Here is a 20500-nt window from a genome sequence, read left to right as displayed (position 1 = left end):
GAAACTACAACTCCCAGGCCGCTCGGGGGTCGCGACCGCCTCGCCTCGCCTTCTGCTAGCTCCAATTGGCCGCCGCGGGAGGGGGATTGGCGGTCTCCAGGGCGACGGGAGGCGCTCGGGGCATCCGAGGCGGGGAGGCGGGTCCGCCCCCTATTGTGTAGCTGGAAGAGTGAGGCCGAGCGGTGCGGAGCAGGTGAGGGCGGGGGTGTTCTGGGGGCAATGGAATGGGGGTGCCCGCGAGGGGATGAACAGTGCGGGAGTTATCGGCAACAGGAGAAAGCGGGGGAATTGTGGAATTCTTTGGGGAGCAGAACTAGGGTAGTTCTGGGGAGTGAAGTGGAATTCTTGGTGGGTGGATGGAGACTCCGCGGAACTGGGGGAGTTCGGAAGTAGTGTATGTGTTTGTGGAGGTGGGGTGAGGGCGTTCGTTCTTGGTGGGTTCCAAACGCAAGGAGGAGTTCCAGGGGTCCGGAGACGGCAAGGGAGAAGATAATTGAGGGCGGGGTATCAGAAGTGTATTGTGGGCCGAGGCAGGAGAATTTCAGGGAGGGAAATTCCAGGGTGGAGAGGATGGGAGAAGTGGGTGGTTGACGATTCCGGGGGAGACCGGGAGTTCCTTGAAGCACCGAGGACCTGGTGCAATTGGAGATCAGGTGCGAAGAATGGGGATTGTGGAGGGGGGAGGGTGGGGAAGGTTGTAAGAAGTGGGGATCACTGGGATGGGAGAATGAGACAGTGCTGGGTGGGGAGATCGGGTGAAGACGTAGTGGCGGCAGAAGAGTTGGAAAGCTCTTAGGAAAAACAGAGGAATTCTGGGCAAACCTGGGTTTGCTAGGGTTTTCAGAACACTGAGCCAGGAGGGAACTGGGAGTTCTTATGCATTTAGAAAAAGATATGTCTGTGACATTTGGGAGAACCGGGGGCAGTGGGAAGCTAGGGGGATGCTTGCTGGTGAGTTATCAGGAGTTAGAGGTACAGGGCCACTCAGTACAGGCAGGGATCAGGTTGGGGGACATGGGGGAGGTTTTATAGCCGGTCTTGACCTGTGAGGCCAGGAGCGGGGTGGAGGCCCATAGAGCAGAGTCCACTTGGGTCCGCCAGGTCCAAGGCAGCACCACCCCACTGTGACCTCCCTAGGTGTTCAGGCCCTGGGGTTGTCAGGACCTCCTCCCCTCCAGGCTCCAAGGCTCACTTTGTACACCCTAGGGACTCTTGGGCTTTTTTAGCTTCATATGGGCCATGCCTCTGGGGTTGGGGAAGGGAAAGCCTGGCAAACCTTGGACCCTGAGGATGCCGGAGGGAGAGAAAATGGGAGGAACTTGGGTCATGGTGTCTGGCAAGACGGAGGGCTGCCTTGGCAGCATCACGAAGAGGAAGTGGCACCAGGCGCCAGCCCACAAGCCCCGGGACCTGCCCAGACCTGGAGAATGCTGCCTGGGCCCCCCATACCAGCAGAGGGAGAGGGAGCTCCTCTCCCAAGTGTCTGATGCATTCATGGCTAAAGCAGCGTTGGGAAGGTTGAGTGGAGAAAGAGGTACGGGATTCCCAGCTCGCAGGGTTCACAGAGGCTGCAGAAATGAGGCAAGGATCTGTGTGGGCACTTTCTGGGGGTTTTCAACCCAACTTTGCCTTTGACTGACTGTGTGCACCTGAGCAGGGTTCTCTGAGATCCTCACTGTCCTTATATGTTACCGTTGGGTGGAGGCCACAGTACTGGTTCTACCTTGCTCTCTACTGCCTTGTTATTAGCATCAGGGCTAAGGAAAGAGGACAGAGAGGTGGCTGGGCCGTGGGGGCTCTGTGTCTCCCATACTTAACTGACAAGTCCTTTTCCAAGTACAGAGGAACCCCAGTTCCCTCGTGGCGCACATTTCCAAGAGCCTGAGTAAACAGGGCATCCCCAGAATTCCTCTGCTTTTCCTAAGATCGTTCCAGTCCTCTGCTTCCCACAGGTCCTTATCTGTCTGGTCTCCCCACCCCAGCACTCCCTCACCCTTCCTCCACTCATCTGCACTCCTCTTCCCTTTCTCTACCTTTGCTCACCTGCGGCTTTTCTCTAACTCTGCGAAGGGGGAGCGCTTCTTCTGCTTTCCAACATTGGCCCGCTTTGCATGTTGCGTTGCATTTTGCATCTAGATCTGTTGGTGCTCCAGAGAACAGCTTCCTCAGGTGTGACGTGAGCCAAGCCCTAACTGTCCAGAAGAGTGAGCGCTGATCCCTGTGACCTGATCAGAAGGACTGAGGGGCTTGCTGGGCTCTGCACGTCCCCGGGCCCCTCCATCTGGGCCCCTGTGGAGAGGAGGGGCCGGGCAAGCAGGCAGCTGGGCTATGGTTTGGTGCCTCGGTCTGGCCATCCTCAGCCTGATCATCAGCCAGGGGGCTGACGGTGAGCCGGACTCCCTGGGCTCCAGAACCCCCTGTTGGCCTCGGGGTAGGGGGGTCCCCCCGGGGTTCTCTGTGAGCAGGTCAGAGGAGGGGAGGATAAGCTCGGGTTCTGCCCACATCAAGGATTCCCTCAACCCCTTCACTGAGGCCCGGGGAGCCCATCGAGATAGAGAGAGTGTCTCCCCTCCCAGTCCTGATTCTGGGTCTCTGTTGTGTCCTCATGCCCCCGTCTGCCTGCCCTGCAGGTCGAGGGAAGCCTGAGGTGGTGTCGGTGGTGGGCCGGGCCGGGGAGAGCGCGGTGCTGGGCTGTGACCTGCTGCCCCCGGCTGGCCGGCCCCCTCTGCATGTCATCGAGTGGCTGCGCTTTGGATTCCTGCTTCCCATCTTCATCCAGTTTGGCCTCTACTCTCCCCGCATCGACCCTGATTACGTGGGTAAGACTTGTCCTCCGCTGAGAGGTCGGGGGGTGTCTCCAACAAAGGTGGGCTGGGTAGAGTGGGAACAAGGCCTCTTCTTAACAGCTCTGTCCCTGCCCCAACCTCATCTCCAGTTTCCCTGCCTGAATGCTCCATAACAAGCATGGCTCTGCTCCCAAGCAATGTTCATTCACTGAAGGACTCATTCATTCACACACACACATGGTCTGTTTAGAACTCCACATGGCCTGTTCCAAAGGAGATCCTGCAGCCCTGTTCCAAGTGTCTATCCTCACTCCCTAATCCCTCTTTCTAGAGCTCATCACAGCCACGTGGCTCCTCCTGATCCTCCTGGTCTGCCCCTACTTGGCCCTCTCCTGGCCCCTGGCTCTGCTATCTTCTCACTCCCTTGCCCTTCTCCTCTCATATTTTCTTAAATGCTGGTTTGGGGGTTCTAGGTTTCCAGGGAGTGGACTGATGGGACAGCAGGGTCGGGGGGTCTCCGATCTGTCTGCTTCTCCATTGCGTCTGATTCTGAGCCCAGCAGAGCTCATGCACAGCGGGGCTGGAGGGAACCAGGCTCCCCGAAAGATCAGCAAACAGATGGGGCTGGGCTGGGTCCCTGCTTCCGCTGGCTCCGACATGGACTTAAAATAGTGTATAGGCCTCCCTGGGGGCCTTCTCCTGCACCCCAGCTGCTCCCTGAAAAGGCTCAGCTTCCTCCTAATCTCCGGGGAGCCTTAATCTACGTGGTTTAGTGCGGGTCTCTGAGGGCAGAGTGTGCGAGAACCTGGGCCGGCGAGTCTGGCTGCCTCCTCACAGGGGAAGCCCAGGAAAGGCCACCTGGGCGGCCGTCGATGGGGCAGGGGGACCCCCTCCCTCTTCCCTCTTTCATTTGAATCCTGGGAGAAGCCGCAGGATTGGCTGAGCTGTCACCACGGGGCAGGCTGAGCAGAGAGGGGAGGAGGCTCGGGCAGGTGGTGCAGAGGGAAGAGTTTATTTTCAAACTGGGGGCAGTTGTTGGCAAACAGCCTGGTGGGAGCGTCTGTGTCTGCACAAGCCTGGGGGGAACCGCTTGGGAGAACTGATGAAAGCGGGCCTCACTTAGGACCAGTGGAGAGACAATGGCCGGCCACCCGCCCCCGCCCCCCACTCCATGCTCCCGGCCTCTGCCCGCTGGGCTGGGGAGCGGCTGGGCTGAGGCTCGTGGATGCAGACAGCTGCCCCACTGAGGGCAGGGTAGGGGGCGGCTTTTCCTGGGCTTCCTCTGGGCGGGGGTGGGAGTGGGGGAGTTGGGGGTGTTGATGTGCAACTCTCCTTCCTGCTGTCCCTCCACCCCCTTGTCGGGAAGGTAGCAACTCTCCTGTGGGTTTTCTTTTTGTCTCTGTGGTGGTGCTCTGAGCTGCACGGGCTGTGAGCAGTAACCTTGGGGCTTTCTTCCTACCCCTGCCCTTCATGCCCACCCCTCCCCTGGGTCTGAAGCTTCTGGTCAGGCAGAGCTAGTCTGGGGAGTCAGGGCCCCGGGGAGAGGCCCCTGTACCCATTAACCCTTTTACTGCCTCCCAGTGTGGAATGGGCCTCTCAGCCTTTGTGCAGGGGACTCCGAACTGCAGTTGCTAGGCAACGGGAGGTGGAGGTTGCTAAGGACAATGCTGTCCTGTCATAAACCCTCTGGGCAAACGAAGGGGAGATGGCCTGGGACTGTGTGAGGCCTGTGGCCTAGAATGTGGGAGGAGCCACGAGAGAGACTGTTTGGAGCCTTCAGGGATTATGCCAAAGGGAAGGCTTCCTATCTTTGATGACTTTGGAATCCATCTAGCTGAGGAGACTGGATTTATGGACTAGTGCCAAAGTGGTAAAAGCAGTATAAAACACTCCAGGACTAAATCCTAGAATGAAATTAGCTGCTGTGTGTAAAGAACTCCGGACGGCGCCTGCATGGTGTGAAACCCTAGGTGTGAAGAGAAAAGAGGGTCCACTTCCTCTATACCAGCTTTCCTGGGGGGGCGGGGATCTTAGATTAGCTCTTCCAATTCATGGGACCAGCTTTTGGTCTTTGACTTTCCTGCTATATTTCTTGAGAGTTTCAAGATATCCCACCGTGGCAGAAGGGACATGAGTTTTCTCTCTGTCCTGAGTTGTTTGATAAAAATCAGTTATCTCAAGGACTTCCCTAGTGGTCCAGTGGTTGAGACTCCATGCTTCCAGTGCAGGGAGCACAGGTTAGATCCCTGGTCAGGGAACTAAGATCTCACTTGATGAGCAGCCAAAAAAGAAATCCGTTTTCTCATCCTCCATTTAGAAGAGCCCCGCTCCCTCGAGTCCTCTCCCCTCACCACCTTTTATCCTTGCATCCCCTGGGCTTCCCCGGTGGCTGAGATGGTAAGGAATCCACCTGCAGTGCAGGAGACTCAGGTTTGATCCCTGGGTCGGGAAGATCCCCTGGAGTAGGGCATGGCTACCCATTCAGTGTTCTTACCTGGAGAATCCCATGGACAGAGGAGCCTGGTGGGCTGCAGTCCATAGGGTCGCAAAGAGTCGGACAGGACTGAGCGACTAACGATGTAACTCTCGCTCTCTGCAGAGTCGCCTCTTCCTGGAAACCTTCTGTACGCCTCTTGCTTCTTTGTTTCTTGGACTTCTGTGTGTGTGAACCTGCACTTGTACATGAGTGTGGTTTCTCTGCCTTTGGAGAGCTTGTAAGAGTGGGGACTGTGTCTCTTCCTTCGTCTACACACCCCTGCGGGTGGAGAGGTCTGAAGACACTCACCTTGGCTCTACTGTAGGTAGAGGGTGGGCCTCCAGAAGGGGGACCCAGGACTCGGGAGGGCACAGGAACACCTGTTCCTGGCCAGCTTCCTGTTCTTCTGTGACACTTCCAGTCTAGCCATCCATACCTCACAGAGAAGTTAGGACATACGGTGTGCTTTATTGGGTAGTCTGATCAACGCACATTTGGAGCTGTTACCCCCTGGTTACCAACACACCCTGAGTGAGAATATACTGGCTAAGCTCAGGGATGAGTGCCCTGACCATCACTGGGTCCTCAGACCAGTGTGCAGTGGAGAGTATACTGCATCATGAGAAAGTAGGCCTGCCTGTATCGTGGAATAGCCATGTGATTTTGGAAAGAAGCTTAACATCAGTTCCTTTAATGGAATTCTTGAGAGGATTAAGTATGGTGACATTGCCTGATGTCCCAAACTCGATTTTCCTTCCATCTTCTTCCTTCTTTGTGGCACTTGAAGATCACTATAATGAAAAGTTACCATCACATGGGACTTAAAAGAGAGCGCAGTGGGGTCTTCGGGGTTCCATGGCCTGGCAGGTTAGGGTTCCTGAGGAATTCCACTGGTGGGAGGAAGGGTGGGATCATGTTCATTGTTTACCTGAGAGACTCAGGCTTATCTAGGTGGGGATTTAAGCACCCAGCCCTTTAAGCAGCTCCACCCTTTCTGGAGAATCCCCACCCCTGCACCTTGTTCTTGGAAGAAAAAGGGCCCTTGCCTAAGATCCCGGAGCCAGCCTCAGCCTGATACTTCTCTTGTTCCCTGGTGGCTTCAGGGCCCCCCAGGTTTTGATTCTATTTCAGAAAGATGACCCTAGAAGTAGAAAGGAAGCAGTTGGAGGGGGTGAGTGCACCAACAGCTTCAGATGGTCTGGTACTAGGAAGGGCTAAGTAAAGGCACAGTCTGGTTTCATCTGTTTTGTAAAACCCAGAATATTTAGAAAATGTTATTTGTCCTTATCAAAAGTCAAGGTGGGGTGGGCCACTGATGAACATGAGGCAGTGGGACCTCTTTGTGGGTTGTTGGCATAACCCAGGTGAGAGATGCAATCAGTTCAGTTCAGTTCAGTCACTCAGTTGTGTCTGACTCTTTGCGACCCCATGAACCACAGCACAGCAGGCCTCCCTGTCCATCACCAACTCCTGGAGTTTACCCAAACTCATGTCCATTGAGTTCGTGATGCCATCCAACCATCTCATCCTCTGTTGTCCCCTTCTCCTCCTGCCTTCAATCTTTCCCAACATCAGGGTCTTTTCAAATGAGTCAGCTGTTCGCATCACATGGCCAAAATATTGGAGTTTCAGCTTCAGCATCAGTCCTTCCAATGAATACCCAGGACTGATCTCTTTTAGGATGGACTGGTTGGATCTCCTTGCAGTCCAAGGGACTCTCAAGAGTCTTCTTCAACACCACAGTTCAAAAGCATCAATTCTGCGCTCAGCTTTCTTTATAGTCCAACTCTCACATCCGTACATGACTACTGGAAAAACCATAGCCTTGAATAGATGGACCTTTGTTGACAAAGTAATGCCTTTGCTTCTTAATATGCTGTCTAGGTTGGTCATAACTTTCCTTCCAAGGAGCAAGCGTCTTTTAATTTCATGGCTGCAATCACCATCTGCAGTGATTTTGGAGCCCCGCAAAATATAGTCAGCCACTGTTTGCCCATCTATTTGCCATGAAGTGATCGGACAGGATGCCATGATCTTAGTCTTCTGAATGTTGAGCTTTAAGCCAACTTTTTCACTCTCCTCTTTCACTTTCATCAAGAGGCTCTTTAGTTCTTCACTTTCTGCCATGAGGGTGGTGTCATCTGCATATCTGAAGTTATTGATATTTTTCCCGGCAACCTTGATTCCAGCTTGTGCTTCCTCCTGCCCAGCGTTTCTCATGATGTACTCTGCATATGGGACTAAACTAAAGTGAAGGTGATAGAGAGGGAAATAGTATTTAGGAGGTAGAATCTGAAAGGTTTACTGAACAAGCTGATGTGAGAGTAAAGGAGATGACACCAGGTTTCTGGACATGGTGATGGCGCTATTCGCTGACACAGGGGAGAAGGGGTAGACGGCGTGTCGTCAGGTGAAGGATGGAGCCAATTTCAAATCTTGAGCTCATTCATTGTTCAACCATTTTATTTAAGCATCGTGCTGCCTGCCTTCCATCTGCCCCACTTGGATTTTTTTTTCTCTCTCATTTTATAGATGAAGAAGCAGATGTTGAGAGAGAGGTTTAAGTGGTGTAGCCAAGAGGGTACATAGCAGAGCTGGATGCTAGGTCTCTCTGGCTCCAGTGTGTGCCTTGCTCACGGGGCTGCACTGCCAGGGACCCACGAAGCTGTCGGTGGTGCAGGACTCTGCCAGGAGAGGATGCTGAGGGTGGGAGGGAGCTGTCTGCTTGCCCTGGGGCTGGGTGCATTGTGGAGCCCTATGAAGTCTGTCGGCCACAGCCTGGATGCCCTGGAGCGTGAGGGGATGGGGTGAAGAGGCTGCTGACCTTGCTGCCTGGCTGGGCTGGACTCTGGCCGCCCTAAGGCGCTTAGGCTGCTGATAATAACCCTGGCGGATTAGGGGCTTTGGTAGGCGAGGTCTGGATCCCTGCTCGGGCCCCAAACACTGCTGTAGTTTCCGGGGACAGAGTCCTCTGGCTGGAGGACTCCCAGAAGTCCCTTACAAAAAGAGCTGAAGGATGGGTAGATTCTATATGAATCCAGAGGAAACTAAGTGCTGATTCTCTAAGCCCCTTCCCCAAAAGCCCAGGAAGCTGGGTGTCATTCAGTGCGGTGCCTTGTCCACCTGCTGCCGCTCTGGTTTCTCTTTGTTTAAGCTGGGTCCCAGCTGCTTAAAGGCCGGAATGACCCTAGGGGCTGAAGGGAGGGATCTGCCCTCTGTGACCCCAACCCCATCTGTGCCTCTCTGGACCCCATTCTAGCAGGGTGACTGGGAGAGGCTGAGCCTGTTCTTCGTGCCTGAGAATGACCAGTGTGATCAGGGGCTTGGGGCTCCTATGCAGTCCCTTCAGCATCCTTGATCCAGGGCTGTTTCCCCAGGGCGTGTCCGGCTTCAGAAGGGGGCATCTCTCCAGATCGAGGGGCTCCGGGTTGAAGACCAGGGCTGGTACGAGTGCCGCGTGCTCTTCCTAGACCAGCACAGCCCTGGGGACGACTCTGCCAACGGCTCCTGGGTGCATCTCACCGTCAACTGTAGGAAGCTGGGGGCCGGTGGTGAAGGGGGGAGGCCAGGGGGAGGGGGAGGGCAGGACAGTCAGCCCCACTCTGTTGACACCCCTTGTTTACATCCTACCCTGCCCGCCCCACTCCCGCCTTTTCCATTCTTCACATCTAAAACCGGTCAGCCTCCGTGGCTCCGCTGGAAACTTCCTCTCTCTTCCCTGCTCCTGCTTCCCTGCCTAGGGGAGCATAATGGATAGGGGATAAGGGGTTATTGAGCCCCGAGTGAAACAGTGCTCACATATATACAATACTTTGTTTTATCAAAACCCCTTTTAACCCAGTACCTCATGTATTTTGTCTCAACCCTAAGAAGGAAGGAGGTCATAATTATTCCCATTTCGTAGATGAGGAAACTGGGTGTGCCACTGATGAGTGGCAGAGCCTAGAACCCAGGCCTCCCGACTCTGGAGGGCACCGAGCCATCTCCCAGCTCTGAACACCCATCCTGCGCGCCGCTCCCTTGCCAGCTCTGCAGGCTGGTGCCGGGATGGGCCGGTGCGTCCTCACTGGGCCCTGGGTGCCGCAGGCAGCGTGGCCGAGGGCTGGCGATTCCCCTGAAGGTGGTCAGGCTGATGAGCCGCGGGCTGCAGCCCTGCTCTGCCTCTCTGGTCCTGGGATGCAACTGTTCGGGATGCAACTCTTCCCCTGATGCCTCTCTCCTCACAGCACCTCCTCAGTTCCTGGAGACGCCTCCCCAGGTGCTCGAAGTGCGGGAACTGGAGCCGGTCACCCTGCGGTGTGTGGCCCAAGGCAATCCCCAACCTCGGGTGACTTGGAAGCTCCGAGGACAGGACCTCGGCCAGGGCCAGAGTCAAGTGCAGGTGAGTTCTGCGGCTGGACAGTGTGGGGCAGGTGGTGGCCTGGGAACAGGCTGCAGGACAGAGGCGGGGAGGCCAGGCTGGGAGACCCGCCAGAGGAGGGGCTTGGCCCGGGCTCCTCCGAGCCTGGCCTGCTGCCTCCCTCTGCTGGCTGGCCTCGGAAGTGCAGGGGGGTCTGCGGCCCGCTGTGGGCGAGATGCCTGGGTCCCCCCTCACTGACTCCTTCTCTAGGTGCTGAACGGAACGCTGCGGATCCGGAGGGTGGAGCGAAGCAGCGCCGGGGTCTACACCTGCCAAGCCTCCAGCACTGAGGGCAGCACCACCCACGCCACCCAGCTGCTGGTGCTAGGTGCTGTCTTGGGGGAGGGTCGGGAGACTGGACGCACGCGTGAGGGGACTGGCCTGTGGCTGGGGGTGCACACAGCTTGGGGGGCAGACTTGGCCCCGAGGCAGGGTCCCTGGAGAGGGAGGGAGCTCCCCGTGCCTCTAAAACCAGCATCTTGCCTGTAAAAGGATCAGTGAGTGGAGTTATTTAGTGCCTAGCAATGTGGTACAGTGGGAAGGGCATGGGTGCTGGTGTCAGACTATGAGCTATGGAACCCCCTTGACCCCTAGCTTCCTCATCTATACAGAGAAGTTCCTGTCTGACTGTCAGGATTGTGACAAGACTTAGGTTCAGGCGAGCACAGTAATTTGTGGTCAAGCCCTTCCCTTCAGAAGGAAAGCTGAAAAGTAGACTCTGCCTTCATAGAGCCCCCTATCGACCTGGGGAATGAGATGCAGAGGCGAAGCCCTGCTCTCCTGGGTGCTGTCGGGGAGGCAGTGCTGAGCAGTGGTGCAGGGTGAAGTCTGGTGTTGGGAAGGCCTGATGTGAATCTGCCTTCCCACTGATCGGGGGCAAGTCGCCTTACAATCTGTCTTCCTCTGAGCCTCCATGTCTTCATCTATGAAGTGGAGACAATAATTTCTAGCAGAAGAGGCTCCTACGAGGATTAAATGAGATGGTGCAGGTCAGGTCAGTCACACCTGGCGTGCCTGTAGGTGTTCTGCAGTCCAGCTTGTGTCATTACCGCTTATGCCTGACCACGCGTGCAGTGGGAGCCTGGACAAGGGATACAGCAGTGGAGTCACGAGATGGCTTGGCGGGGTCTCTGTGGCCGAGTCAGGCTCTCGGGGAAGAGCATTCAAGGCTGCCTGGCATGGGCCAGTGAGTCCCCATGCTGACCTGAGAGAGTATGGAAGGCTTGATGTGTGAAAAGATGGTTGGCCAGGCGGGGTCACAAGGGCCCACAGGGCTGGGTCAGGAAGTTTGAGCTGAATGTGCTGGGAGCCGGGAGCTGCTGTGGATTCTTGAGCAGAAGTGTTCTGTGGCCAGGTGTTCTGTGGGCGGGTGGAGACATTTTTGCATGAATGGCCGTGAATGGGGTCAGGGATTGCTGCACCTTCTGGGTTAAGGTATTGGGTACCTGGATTAGGGTAGGAGACACAGAGGTGATGTAGATGGTGTAGATGGATGGGGGATGGAAAAGGTGATGGTGTAAAGGGTGGGCAGAGGATTAAAACTGATTCTGCCGCCCCCTGAACACACACACACACACACACACATACGTGGAAACTGGGTGAATGTGGCTGTCCCTGGTAGGAAAGCAAGCTAGCTGCTGCAGAGGAGGAACTTGTATTAAATAAAAGGGTTAGGGCCTGTTTCCATTCCTGAGGCCCTGTAGCAACCAGCCCTGTATTCTGGAGGGCAGACTGGGGAGAAGGGCGGAAGTGACCTCAGGGTTCCTGGGAAACTGGGCTGAGGCCCCTCCTTCCCCTGTGCTTCCCCCTTCCCAGGACCCCCCGTCATCGTGGTGCCTCCCAAGAACAGCACAGTCAATGCCTCCCAGGATGTTTCCCTGGCCTGCCAGGCTGAGGCATACCCTGCTAACCTCACCTACAGCTGGTTCCAGGACAGCACCAATGTCTTCCACATTAGGTGGGGCTCAGGGTGTGGTGGGGTGGGGGTGGGGAACTGGTGGGCGGTCTGAGGAGCCCCTTGGCTGAGCAAGGCCTGGACCCCTCCGCCCCCGTGCCATACTGCAGCCGCCTGCAGCCCCGAGTGCGGATCCTGGTGGACGGCAGCTTGCGGCTGCAGGCCGCCCAGCCTGATGATGCCGGCCGCTACACCTGTGTGCCCAGCAACGGCCTCCCGCGCTCGCCCTCGGCCTCTGCCTACCTCACTGTGCTCTGTAAGCTCCACCCAGCTCCCTGGACAGACTGCTTCACTCCTTGGGCCAGGCCCAGCTCCTCCCCTACAACTTGCCACTGCTTCCCCCAGACCCAGCACAGGTGACTGCCATGCCTCCTGAGACGCCCTTGCCCGTGGGCATGCGGGGGGTGATCCGATGCCCCGTTCGTGCCAACCCCCCACTGCTCTTTGTCAGCTGGACCAAGGATGGGCAGGCCCTGCAGCTGGACAAGGTACAGGCCTGGGGCAGGGGAGAGAGGGCTTAGCTTGGGGTTATTCTAGTCAGGACAGCCGGGGTAGCATTTGATCCATTCAGTGACTGGAGAACATACACCTCTTTTTTTTTAATTGGAGTATAATCACATTGTAATGTGTTGGTTTCTGCTGTACAACAAAGTGAATCAGCTCTATGTATACATATATCCCCTCCCACTGGAGCTTCCCTCGAACCCCACCCCCCCCATCCCACCCTTCTAGGTCATCATAGAGCACCGAGCTGAGTTCCCTGTGCTTTAGTGCAGGTTCCTACTAGCCATCTGTTTGAGAGAAAAACAAGTATTGTATATCCACACATATGTATGGAACCTAGAGAAATGGTACAGATGAACCTGTTTGTGGGGCGAGAACAGAGATGCAGTCCTGAGACACGGGGGAAGAAGGGGAGGGTGGGACAACTTGGGAAAGTACTAACAACATCCATTGTTATCAGGTGCTGTGAGGGGTGACTGGTAGGGAACCGGAGCAAAGAGACATCCATGCCTCGAGTGGGTAGCACGGCCACACGGACACTCTGCTGGAAGGCTAGCGAGGCTGGAGGCAGTGAGCACCTTCCTTTTAGGGCTGGTTGAGGACAGATCAGCAACAGCTTCTGGGATGCTAATGATGGCCTTGAAGGGCAGAGAGACATTCCTTGCAGAAACCAGGGCCTAGAGGCAGGAAACTGTATAGTGCGTTTATGGCATAATGAGTCATCCAGCTGGGTGGGAGCCACAATTCCTGTGGGGACATGAGTGATGCAGAGAATCTGGAAAGACAGGTTGGGACCAAAAGGAGGAATATGGATGCCAAGTTAATATTACCTCATTCCAAGGTGATTGAGATTTTTTGTTTGTCTGCAGAGACAATAAATTCCTTGTGGGTTAGTATTGCATCTTTTAATCCTAGTCACCCCAGGGCTTCTGCAACTGTAGTAGTACTCCATAAATTTTTCCAAAGGTTAAAAAAAAGTCAAAAGGCATTTGGAACCAGTGAAATTGCTTGAGCAATGGTGTGATAGCATCAGCATGTCCATGCGAGCGTGCTCTGTTGCTTCAATCATGTCCAACTCTATGGACTGTAGCCCACCAGGCTCCTCTGTGCATGGGATCCTCCAGGCAAGAATTCTGGAGTGGGTTGCTATGCCCTCCTCCAGGGGATCTTCCCCACCCAGGGATCAAACCTGCAGATTTTTTACCGCTGAGCCACCAGGAAAGCTTATATGATAGCGTCAGGGCTGTGAGCAATTGAGTTTGTCAGAGAAATGAAGGGGAGGAGAGTGGACATTGGTGGTGCAGAGGCTGCTGAAATGAGAGTGTGGGGGAGAGGTTACGAGGTCTGAGTTAGAGGAAGAAGTGAAGATGGATGGAACAAAAGGCCTTCCCAGGACAGAGGTGGGGCGTGAGACAGAGTAAGGCGTCAGCTGTTCGCCTTTAACTGTACAGAACTAGGGAAGCCAGGAAGAAGAGCTGAGGGGGGGTTTAAGATAGGGAATGTGATCGTGGAGGGCTAGGAAGACAGCAGGCAGAGAACCTCACATGGCTCAACCCCACAGGGTGCCATTCACACCGATTCCCTGCGAGTGGCTCCCCTGGAGCAATGGAGCCAGACTCCATTCCTCTGACAAACTCCACTGCTCACAGCCTTGACACTATCATATAGGCTGCCTTCACACCCACTGGTAGTGGCCCCTCTGCAGGAAAGAGAATGGAAGGGCTGAATTCAGAGAGAGGCCCAGCCTAGGGGTAGGTTGTGGCAGCCTCTGTGTAGACATGGGTCTCTCCCATCCACTGCTTCTCTCCATCTCTGGTCTGGCCTCAGCTGAGCTTCTCTTTCTGGCTGTCATCTCCTCTTGCTTCCAGTTCCCCGGCTGGTCCCAGGGCCCAGAAGGCTCCCTGATCATCGCCCTGGGGAACGAGGATGCACTGGGAGAGTACTCCTGCACCCCCTACAACAGTCTTGGCACTGCAGGGCCCTCCCCAGTCACCCGTGTTCTGCTCAAGGTGCGGCTTGGGGTGGGGTTTGGGTGGGGGTAGCGGCAGCAGGTCAGGTGACTGAAGATGCAAGGCTGGTACTGACACCAGGCCACTGGAGGTGGGTGGGACAGACACGTGGGGAGCGGGGCTTCCACGTCCGTTTGCCATGGTGGCGGCAGCCGTCAGATGCCACAGCGGAGGAAGGTACCCTGCCTGCCCCAGCCCTTTAACAGGCTGCCTCCCTCTCTGGAGTGAAGAGAGTAGGAAGCAAAGGGGAGGGTGAGGGTATTCTCTAGAGGTTTGTACATCTTCAGAGAGGCCTCTGCCCATCAGCCCTGGTCTCTCCCACAATGTCCCTCCAGCCCCCTTGCTGGGAACAGAGACGAGCCAGAGAGACACTGAGAGATGGAGACAGATGGGGGCCCCAGAGAAGGGGAGGGATGATCCTTAGATGGCAGTGCGAGAGGGCCCCACCCAATGCCAGATCTGGGTTGCAGGCTCCCCCAGCCTTTCTAGAACGTCCCAAAGAAGAATATTTCCAAGAAGTAGGGCGAGAACTCCTTATCCCCTGCTCTGCCCGGGGAGACCCTTCGCCTACTATCTCTTGGGCCAAGGTAAGGCTCCTGACCCCACTCCACCTGTATTCACACCTGTTTTCACACTTGCCACGCTCTTGCCTCTCTGTGCCCCTGGATGTTTGGGGGGAGAGGGGCGGTGGGGAGGAGGTGAGGAAGAGAGGGCTGGGTGGGGAGGAAAGCTGAGCTGCCCCGAGAGCTGAGTGGCGCCCTTGGTGAGGGGTGGCTGCGTGTATCCTCAGGGCTGACCAGTGCTTCTGTAGGTGGGCCGGGGGCTGCAGGGCCAGGCCCAGGTGGACAGCAACAGTAGCCTCATCCTGCGACCATTGACCAAGGAGGCCCACGGACGCTGGGAGTGCACGGCCAGCAATGCTGTGGCCCGAGTGGCCGCCTCCACGAATGTCTACGTGCTGGGTGAGTGGTTGCGGAGCAGGCTTGAGGCAGCCATGTGGGAGAACGCAGGGGAAAGAATCGTTTTGGGGGCCCCAGATGGGGATCTTAGGCGGGGAGCCCCTGGGATGATGGGTGATGAGCGGAAGGCTTGCATCCCCTGAATTCGCCCTCCCTGGGGACCCTGACCATCATCCCTCCACTCCCCCCACCCAGGCACCAGTCCCCACGTTGTCACCAATGTGTCCGTGGCACCTTTGCCCAAGGGTGCCAACGTCTCCTGGGAGCCTGGCTTTGACGGCGGCTATCTGCAGAGATTCAGTGTCTGGTACACCCCACTGTGAGTGACCTGCCCCTGCCGTGCCTCTTCCCCCTCACCCGGATCCCCTCTCGCCCCCCTGACACTTTCTCCCACCTCTCTGTGCCAGCCCTGCCCTGACTCAGCTGTCCGATTTTCAGAGAATCTCAGGGGCTCAAGGCACAGGTCCTGAGACCTGGGGTGGTTGAGGGGACAGGAGAGGTCAGCTCTCTGGACTCCAACCTTCCTCCTCTCTGAGTGCATGAAATGCCCCCCCTTTCGTCCAGGGCAAAGCGTCCTGACCGAGCCCACCACGACTGGGTGTCCCTGGCAGTGCCCGTGGGCGCGGCCTTCCTCCTCGTGCCTGGCCTGCAGCCCCACACACAGTACCAGTTCAGTGTCCTCGCTCAGAACAAGCTGGGGAGCGGGCCCTTCAGCGAGATTGTCTTGTCTGCTCCTGAAGGTGAGCGAGCTCTTATCCAGAGCCGCAGACAAGGATGGGGAAGGGCTGTGGGGCAAGCCCAGATGCCGGCGGGCTGGGTGGGAGTGGCCAGAAGGGTTTGTGGAAGATGACCCAGACTTGACTTTAGGGGCTCTGGGAGAATAGCTGGGCACCAGGGGTTTGTGGAAGGACTTCCCTGGTGGCTCAGATGGTAAAGAATCCACCTGCAATGTGGAAGACCAGGGTTTGATCCCTGGGTTGGGAGGATACCCTGGAGAAGGGAATGGCAACCCGCTCCAGTATTCTTGCCTGGAGAATTCCAGGGACAGAGGAGCCTGGTGAGCTGCAGTCCGTGGGGAACACTTGCATTTCCAGGGGATGTGGAGGAGCAGGGGAGGGGCACTGGGAATGCAATCTTTACATGCCTCTGTGTCCCCTTCAGGGCTTCCTACCACACCAGCTGCCCCCAGTCCTCCCCCGACAGAGATGTTGCCTCCCCTGTCCCCTCCACGAGGGCTGGTGGCAGTGAGGACGCCGCGGGGGGTACTCCTGCACTGGGATCCCCCGGAACTGGTCCCTAAGACGCTGGATGGCTACATCCTGGAGGGACGGCAGGGCTCCCAGGGCTGGGAGGTGTTGGATCGGGCCGTGGCAGGCACTGAAATGCAGCTGGTGGTGCCAGGACTTATCAAGGTAGGTGTGGCGGGTGGGCACGGGCGCGGGGGGTGTCCTGCCAGTGGCCTTTCAGTCCCCTGCTGCACTCCCCAAACCTGGGCTCACCCTGATTTGACCATCCTCAACTCCGCTTGGCTTTCTACTTCACCCGTACCTTTCAACTGCAAAGTCTTTCCAAATGGGCTTGGGGCGGGCAGTGCTGAGCCTGGACCCCCTTCTTGGACCCCGATCCCCAGGACGTTCTCTACGAATTCCGCCTCGTGGCCTTCTCTGGTAGCTATGTCAGTGATCCCAGCAACACAGCCAACGTCTCCACTTCTGGTGAGAACCGGGGAGCAGGGCAGAGCCCTGGGGACTGGGGGGCCCGGATCCAGACACCGACCCTCCCTCGTGTCCGCTTGCCCAGGGCTGGAGGTTTACCCCTCGCGCACGCAGCTGCCAGGCCTGCTGCCCCAGCCCGTGCTGGCCGGCGTGGTGGGCGGGGTCTGCTTCCTGGGCGTGGCCGTGCTCGTGAGCATCCTGGCCGCCTGCTTCATGAACCGGCGCCGAGCTGCCCGTCGCCGCCGCAAACGCCTCCGTCAAGGTAGGTCACTTGGGGCCCCGCCCTCTTTAAGCACCTCCTCCTAGGAGAAATTCCAACCCCCTGCAAGGGCCAGGTGTGTTCCCCTGCTCCCCACTTTCCCCGGGCAGACGGGGTTGGCATCTGGTGTTGAGTGAGGTCTGCGCCCTAGGCCCTGGTGGGGCTTGGTTTTTCTGTCACCTCTTGGCCTCTTACTCTTACAGATCCACCTCTTATCTTCTCTCCCGCCGGAAAGTCAGCTCCCCAGTAAGTGCCTCCGCTCCCCTGGCTCTCTGCTGCCTTCTGTGAGCACCTTCCTCGTCTGCACCGCGGGGAGGGGCGGGAGGGGTGGAACAGAGTGCGAGGGAGGTGAGGATGGAAGTGCAGAGGCCCCAGCCAGGGCGGCCCCCGTCGCCTGTGCCTTCCCTCCACCCCTCCACCATGTGGGTCCTTCTCTCCCTTGCTCTCCCTAGCCCTGCTCTGTTCTGCATCAAACCTCTCAAGGCCTGACGCTGGCTCCTGGGAGGGGGACTGGCCCCCTACCACAGACCCTGATCTCCTGTCCTTCCCCAGCTCTGCTCCGGGCTCGGGCAGTCCTGACAGCGTGGCGAAGCTGAAGCTCCAGGGTTCCCCAGTCCCCAGCCTGCGCCAGAGTCTGCTCTGGGGGGAGCCCGTTGGACCCCCCAGCCCCCCTCCGGATCCTCCACCTAGCCGGGGGCCCTTACCCCTGGAGCCCATTTGCCGGGGACCAGATGGGCGCTTTGTGATGGGACCCCAGGTGGGGACCTCCCGAGAAAAGTCAGGCTCTGAGCAGTCCGAGCCTCGGACCCCAGCTCGGCGTCAGGCCAGGTCCTATGATTGCAGCAGCAGCAGCCCCAGTGGGATGCCCCAGCCCCTCTGCATTGCAGACATCAGCCCTGTGGGGCCCCCTCGACCAGCCCCACCCAGTCCTCTGCCAGGTCCAGGACCCCTGCTCCAGTACCTGAGCCTGCCCTTCTTCAGGGAGATGAATGTAGATGGGGACTGGCTCCCCTTGGAGGAACCCCGGCCTGCTCCACCCCCAGATTACATGGATACCCGGCCCTGCCCCATCTCATCTAACCTCCAGTCCCTGGACTGCCGCTCTGAGTCCCCCAGGGCAGCGCTTCCTGGGGCCATGGTCGGGGTCGGGGCCGCCCCAGAGCCCCCGTACACAGCCCTGGTTGACTGGACACTGAGGGAGCGGCTGCTGCCAAGCCTCCTCCCTGCTGCCCCTCGGGGCAGCCTCACAAGCCAGAGCAGTGGGCGGGGCAGCGCCTCCTTCCTCCGGCCCCCCTCCACCGCCCCCTCTGCAGGAGGCAGCTACCTCAGCCCCGCTCCTGGAGACACCAGCAGCTGGGCCAGTGGCCCTGAGAGGTGGCCCCGAAGGGAGCATGTGGTGACTGTCAGCAAGAGGTGAGGGCAGTCCCGGCCGAGCCCTGCCTGCCTTGTACAGATTCTCCCCACCCCTCTCCCATGCCCTCTGCCTTCCCAGTTCCATTCCCACCTTGGGACCAGGAGAGCCTGTCTCCTTTTGGAAGCTTTTGCTGAGGTCCAGAGATCTTCAGAGGAAAGCCATGGCCCACCCTCAGCTTGGGGTCACCGGTTCAGGCTTTTCCGGCTACCCTCTGTTCCTCCACCCACACCGCACATTTGTCTCATTTCACAGGAGGAACACATCAGTGGATGAGAACTATGAGTGGGACTCAGAATTCCCAGGGGACATGGAGTTGCTGGAGACTCTGCACTTGGGCTTGGCTGGCCCTCGATCCCGACTTGAAGCTGAGCCAGAGCTAGGTGTGAGAGCCTTCCAGAAAGGCAGGCACCCCTGGCCTCACTGTCCTACTCCCCCAGCCAGGCCCTCTCCTCTGACCGCCTTGGCTCCTCTGCGCTGGCGGGCCCTAGAGAGCTTCGTGGTACTGGTGAACCCCAAGAGTTCACCCAGGGGACCTTAAGACATCTTCCTTTGTCCTTCGTTTTGCAGGTGTGAAGACTCCAGAGGAGGGCTGCCTCCTGAGCACTGCCCAGGCTCCTGGCCCTGAGGCCCGCTGTGCCGCCCTTCGGGAGGAATTCCTGGCCTTCCGCCGGCGCCGAGATGCCGCTAGGTCCCGGCTACCAGCCTATCGACAGCCCGTCTTCCACCCTGAACAGGCCACTCTGCTGTGAATGCCCTAATGTGAGACAGGGCGAGGGCACACGGACCCTGCAGGGGGAGCCCCCAGCAAGATCTTTCTCCAGCCGGGGATGCTGCCTCTGCCCCTTTGGTGCTGTCATAGACCCTGACAGTGGGCTTGCTGACGGGATGTATGGACTGCGGCCCTCGAGTCTGGGGACTGCCATGGTGATCTTAGGTCTACCTGTGTGTGTGTGGGTGTGTGGGTGTGGGTGTGGGTGTGGGTGTGGGTGTGTGGCTGTGTGGTGAGGCTTTTTTTTACAGGTAAATAAAGTGAAAAATCTCTCTGTGTGTTACCTGCTTTGAATCTGAGAGGGAAGTAGGAAAAAAAATCCCTAAACCCTAAAAAGTGAGGGGACTCTGTGAAAGAATGGAGATACCTTCAAGATCCATGCCAAAAGCATTTATTAAGTGCCTACTGAGGTCAGCTGCTGAAGACCAGCCATTGAGCTAGGAGCTGAGAAAGGACAAAGTTCACAAGACATCTTTGCTCTTGGGGGAATTCTTTCTAGTCAGTGAAGCAGGGAAATAAAGAAATAGTTACAGTGTGCTGTGATAAGTTCTGCGATAAAGCTGTCTGTTGGTTATTAAGGAAGCATGAAGGAAGGAGTCTGCAAACAGTGAATGCTTACAGCTTGTGCTGGGACAGGCATGTCACAGGAAGTGAGAACAATAGCCAGGCACTGCCCTAAATTTTGTACATGTACCGTTGAATTTTCTACCACTCTGCGGTAGGTAGCATTATTAGCTCTATTTTATAGACTAGGTGACTGAGGTGTTCAGTGCTTTAGTAGTCTGCCCCAAAGCCACAAAGTTGGTGATTGGTAGAGCAGTGAGTAGTCAGTCATCAGAGGGAGAGCATCTCAGGCAGAGGAACAGACTGGGTGGAGGAGTGAAAACACTTGGCATCCCAGGGAATCACCAGAATACAGGGGTAGGGAGGGCTGGGCAAGAGAGAATGGAAAAGAGAAGGCACTGGTTGTTGATGCGCTTGAAAACAAGTTTCAATGGGGGCTTCTATCATATATGAGGAACTCCACTGATGGGTATAAGCAGCGACTCCACCCCAGAGGGACTGCTCAACAGAAGCCTGAAAACAGGTGGGGGCATTCTTTCAACCCCCAAAGGATGCTCTCCTCCATCCTCAGAGACAGAAGAACTGCTAGTCTCCTCCACTGAAGGCTCTTCTGATCCCTCCAGGATTGAGCAGAGGTGCCAGGTCATAGGGGAGAAAATGAAGGAGAAAGAAGTCAAGTCTGAACCCTGGGT

The 20500-nt window shown here is 57.1% G+C and overlaps 1 protein-coding gene across 2 annotated transcripts; it reads left to right on the top strand.

Annotated features, from left to right (window-relative positions):
• Window positions 1-126: 126 nt before the first annotated feature.
• On the top strand, window positions 127-19516 carry IGSF9 (immunoglobulin superfamily member 9). Of its 2 annotated transcripts, XM_020904482.2 has the most exons (21): window positions 127-193; window positions 2137-2386; window positions 2631-2819; window positions 8640-8792; window positions 9489-9643; window positions 9872-9989; window positions 11477-11618; window positions 11726-11871; window positions 11961-12103; window positions 13988-14128; window positions 14599-14715; window positions 14940-15090; window positions 15283-15406; window positions 15652-15827; window positions 16249-16499; window positions 16718-16802; window positions 16888-17064; window positions 17265-17307; window positions 17614-18474; window positions 18728-18855; window positions 19043-19516. In XM_020904482.2, the coding sequence occupies exons 2-21, from the start codon at window positions 2329-2331 to the stop codon at window positions 19222-19224; spliced, it is 3540 nt and encodes a 1179-aa protein (XP_020760141.2). In that variant the 5' UTR covers window positions 127-193; window positions 2137-2328; the 3' UTR covers window positions 19225-19516. The 2 variants fall into 2 exon arrangements, with proteins under 2 accessions (XP_020760141.2, XP_020760144.2); XM_020904485.2 differs by lacking the exons at window positions 127-193; window positions 2137-2386; window positions 2631-2819 and adding an exon at window positions 4493-4756.
• The last annotated feature ends 984 nt before the right edge of the window (window positions 19517-20500 follow it).

The sequence above is a fragment of the Odocoileus virginianus genome, chromosome 5 (genome assembly GCF_023699985.2).
Source record: "Odocoileus virginianus isolate 20LAN1187 ecotype Illinois chromosome 5, Ovbor_1.2, whole genome shotgun sequence".
Taxonomy (NCBI): domain Eukaryota; kingdom Metazoa; phylum Chordata; class Mammalia; order Artiodactyla; family Cervidae; genus Odocoileus; species Odocoileus virginianus.
Note: the sequence above shows the minus strand (reverse complement) of the source record. Positions and strands in the feature narration are given on the sequence as shown.